This window comes from Apodemus sylvaticus, chromosome 5 (genome assembly GCF_947179515.1).
Source record: "Apodemus sylvaticus chromosome 5, mApoSyl1.1, whole genome shotgun sequence".
Taxonomy (NCBI): Eukaryota; Metazoa; Chordata; class Mammalia; order Rodentia; family Muridae; genus Apodemus; species Apodemus sylvaticus.
In genome coordinates this window covers 71,166,369-71,170,916 of record NC_067476.1, presented here as the reverse complement: position 1 = coordinate 71,170,916, position 4,548 = coordinate 71,166,369, and the positions used below count along the sequence as shown (strand labels likewise).

Here is a 4,548-nt window from a genome sequence, read left to right as displayed (position 1 = left end):
TTCAAGATTGTATTATGTACTATTACATTTGTGAGGCATGGCAACGCTATCATATCAGCTTAAAGCCAGGCTGCCTTTGAGTGCTTCACTTCAATTGACTGAAATGGAAAAATTCACATACAAATTTAGATGACCACATTTTTTAACTAAAAGTAACATAGATGAACAAATTATTTACTTGCACAAACACAGATTCTTTATTTCTGTCTGAAGACATTTCCCAGAAGATGAGACTATCCAACTGCCTTATGTAGTAAGTGTTGATGCTATAGTCAAATGTTTCTTGATTTTTAGATATTTACTTGGGTATACTTAAACATCTAAAAGACAAGACAAAGAAAAGCCTTATGAAAATGTGCTAGGATACTTCATAATCTTTCAGTCTTTACTGAACAGCTGTAAGTTATGGTGTGTTTTCAAAAGCACACAAGCACCTAAAGAATTTGTAATCAATACAGTAATAGAACCTTAATTTTCTAGAGCAAATATTAAACCTAATATATATATATTTGACTCCAGCAACAAAGCTCATTAATTAAATATTTCTTTGTAAATATTTTGAAAGTCATGCATTCCCACAGGAAATACTTAAATTGATGCTGTTAAACAAAATCATACAAAGCCACATACAGAAGATCAGAACATACATAGTATTTTTTAAACTATAGATTGATTTGATTTATTTCCTATTTTACCAAATAAAAAGTAATTTTTATTCACTCTATTTCACTCTATTTGACATATTTATGGGATTTATTAATAAAGATGTATAATTATTTTTAGATACATTTAAATTAGTAAATTTAGAATTATCTATTATTTCAAGTGCTTGGAATATAGGAAAACAAACATGCATTAAGTTTTGTCAATTGTATGTGTTCTTTTGTGGCTAGCTTTTGTGCTGAGATGGTGTGCATGCAAGTAGAAATTGATAGGGAAGTACCTCTTTTACAGTAGCATAGATTACTACTTTGGTATAGTAAAGTATTTTAATTCAATATTTTAGATTTGGTATTTTAAATTTTACTATGCTAGCTTTTATAAAATATTTTTCTAGTGCCTTTGAGCCTATTCCCTCCAGTCATGTGAGTGCATCCTTTTCATGCCACTGCTTCTCACTTGCCTCCTTTATTCAGAAATTTTAGTTTTACATTCATGTCATCTATATGCATATGATTTGATATTTCTATGAAAATTTGGCTGTCAACAAATAAAACCTATGCAGCATTAGTGTTTCAGATAAGGAATAATTTGTTTAATATAATTATTTCTAATTACACTTTTATTCCTGTAAAGGACATAGTAGTGTCTTGTACCCCTCTTCACCATTAAGTCTGAATGATTTGTTCCTCGTTTTTTTCAAGTTGAAATATACATCTCTAAGTTAAATTTAGTGAGTTCTTACATGTAATGCAACAGAAAATTTCTAAAATACTTTTTACCTAAATCCTAAGGTGGAGCAGCAGGCACTCTGAGACAGCTTTTTTACCCAGGAGTATGTTTGTAATTCTTGTTAATAGATTCTCATGGTTTCTTGTAACTCTTATATTGAAACATAGAATGGCATTTCTAATAGCTAAGTTTCATTCATATGACACAGCTATTGAGGAGAGCTTGAGGAAAACTCATGACAAAACAAAGGACCTTAATGCAGATCTTGTAGATCTCTGTAGTAAGATCATGAATGTAGTACGTTATTGATCCTGACACTGTAACACAAGCACATGCTCAAGACGCCACAACAGTCACAACTGTGCTATTTTCTCTCAAGGTTTATCTCAGGTTATTTCATGGTACATTATGAATAATAAAACCAGAGTCATCATTCAGAGCAGGTATAATATCCCATTCATTTCTAAATTATTAATATTATTAGCATTTTTAATACAGTGAATCTAAGCTTAGAGATTGGTTATTTAAATGTAAAAAATGAAAACTATTACAGCATCATAAAAAAGTTATTTGTGAGCCAATAATGTTGTAGACTGCAAGGCTGGACAAACTATTGTTGTCTAATCTTTTTATAATGTGCTAACATGTCCACATGGTTAGTAAATGATCCATACCCTGCCTTCCCACACTAGTTATAAAGTTTTCTCTGAGTGTTCTATATTTGGAGATCTGGACTCTGAATTTCTCTTTGAACCCTCAGGACCTAGGAAGCATCACTATCACTCTCTCAGTTTCCATGTTTCCTGCCTCATCACTTGTTTATCACAAGTTGTGAAAAACCAACTTCACTACTGGTGCAGAAGTTGAGGACAGCTGTGAGTCATTTCAGTCCAGGTAAAGAGACTTGGGCAATTATGGTTCATTTGCATCTGTTTAATATAATAATAATATTATATAATGATCATAATAATAACAACAATAATGATAAATATGAGAGACAGTAATGAAATATCAAGGATTGCAGGTCCTGAGAACAGTAACAATCAGAATTAGATAATGTAACTGTTACAAATGGTACAAAATAATGCTATAGCTATGTGGTACAGTTCAAAACCAGTTTTTTGAGACTATGTAAAAGATATTTAAAGAATAGAAGTCTTTTGCACAGTACAGTGTCTATGTATAAGAGTTATAAGGTAAAAACATTTTGAGGATGCTCCCAGGCCAGTGATGTTTTGGTTGACACACAGATCCTATTGCGATATTTTCTTCTAAGATATTAACATTGAGCATGTTATATATACTAGATGATGGTCTTAGGGTTTATTGGCATCACCACTTTGAAGGATTATTAAAATGAATAAGACTTCTGTATTTTGTAATGCAATGTGTATTTAATTATTAATTAATTAATTAATTAATTAACATGCCAATCACTGTCCTTGATCCCGCCCCCCCCCCTTCAGGACCTAGGAATAGAGCATCACTATTATTCCCTCGGTTTCCATTTCTCCTGACCCATCCCTCCTCCCCAAATCCCTCCTCCACTTCTCCTGTCAGAGGGTAAAAGACCCTTGAGTGTCCACTCTCCCTGGAATATCAAGTCTCTGCAGAGTTAGGCACATCCTTTCTCACTGAGCCGAGACAAGGCAGCATTGTTGGCAAACATACTCCACAGTCTGGCAACAGCTTTAGGAACAGACCCTGCTCTAGTTGTTGGCGACCCACAACTAGACTAGACTAGACTAGAGCTGAAGAGATGGATCAGAGTTTTTGAGCATTTGCTGCTTTTCCAAAGTTCCAGAGTTCAATTTTCAGCAACCACATAGTGGCTCACAACAATCTATAATGTTATCTGATTTTCTCTTTTGGCAAGCAAGTTTACATGGAGATACAGCATTTGTATGTACTGTGCTTTTAAGAACAAATTTTAAATGTATGAATGAGAACAATACTTTTGTAATTCTGTATATAAATAAGCTGAAGTTTTGAAGAAAATCCTAATATCTGCAAAATTATTAGACAGAACCATGGAAATACTTCAATATATAATAAACAGACAGTTTCTGAAAGCTTCTGGGATTGAATCCAAGATGTTGCTGAAGATGTATTTTGTGGCAGAATGGAACTCTAGGTATTGGTTACAATTAAGGGCAGGCCCTGTTCTATTGAGCTGTTACCACTGAAAAAAAAAACCTCATTGAAGAGTCAATGGGACAGAAAAACAATGTCACAGAGTTTATCCTGCTGGGTCTCACTCAGGATCCTGCTGGGCAAAAAGTATTGTTTGTTATGTTTTTACTCATCTACATTGTGACAATGGTGGGCAACCTGCTCATTGTGGCTACAGTGATTGCCAGCCCCTCCCTGGGCTCCCCAATGTACTTCTTCCTTGCCTTCCTCTCACTCATGGATGCTGTTTACTCCACTGCCATCTTGCCCAAGTTGCTTACAGACTTACTTTGTGATAAGAAGACCATTTCCTTCACAGCTTGTCTGGTTCAGCTCTTTGTGGAGCACTTATTTGGTGGTTCTGAGGTCTTCATTTTGGTGGTGATGGCTTATGATCGCTATGTAGCCATCTGCAAGCCACTGCATTATTTGACCATAATGAATCGACAGGTTTGCATTCTCTTGTTGGTGGTGTCCTGGGCTGGAGGATTTGCACATGCTCTGCTTCAAGTTATATCTGTGTATATACTTCCATTTTGTGGACCTAATGTCATTGACCACTTTGGCTGTGACATGTACCCATTGTTAGGACTTGCATGCACTGACACCTACTTCCTTGGACTCACTGTAGTTGGCAACAATGGAGCAATGTCTGTAATTGTCTTTCTCCTCCTCCTTGTCTCCTATGGAATAATTCTAAACTCTCTTAAGACTCATAGCCAGGAAGGGAGGCGCAAAGCCCTGTCCACCTGCAGCTCCCACATCATGGTGGTTGTCCTCTTTTTTGTTCCTTGCATTTTCATGTATGTTAGACCTGTCTCTAACTTTACTATTGATAAATATATTACTGTCTTTTATACAATTTTTACTCCTATGTTGAACCCTTTAATATATACCTTGAGAAACATAGAGATTAAAAACTGCATGGCAAAGCTGTGGGGTAAAATGTTCACCAAAGACATAAAAGGAATTTCTCCTCACTGA

General features: G+C 35.1%; 1 protein-coding gene across 1 annotated transcript; it reads left to right on the top strand.

Moving 5' to 3' along the window:
* The first annotated feature begins 3,603 nt into the window (after positions 1-3,603).
* LOC127684423 (olfactory receptor 4A5-like) lies at positions 3,604-4,548 on the top strand. Its single transcript, XM_052181350.1, has one exon. It carries the CDS (start codon positions 3,604-3,606, stop codon positions 4,546-4,548), a length of 945 nt encoding a protein of 314 aa, XP_052037310.1.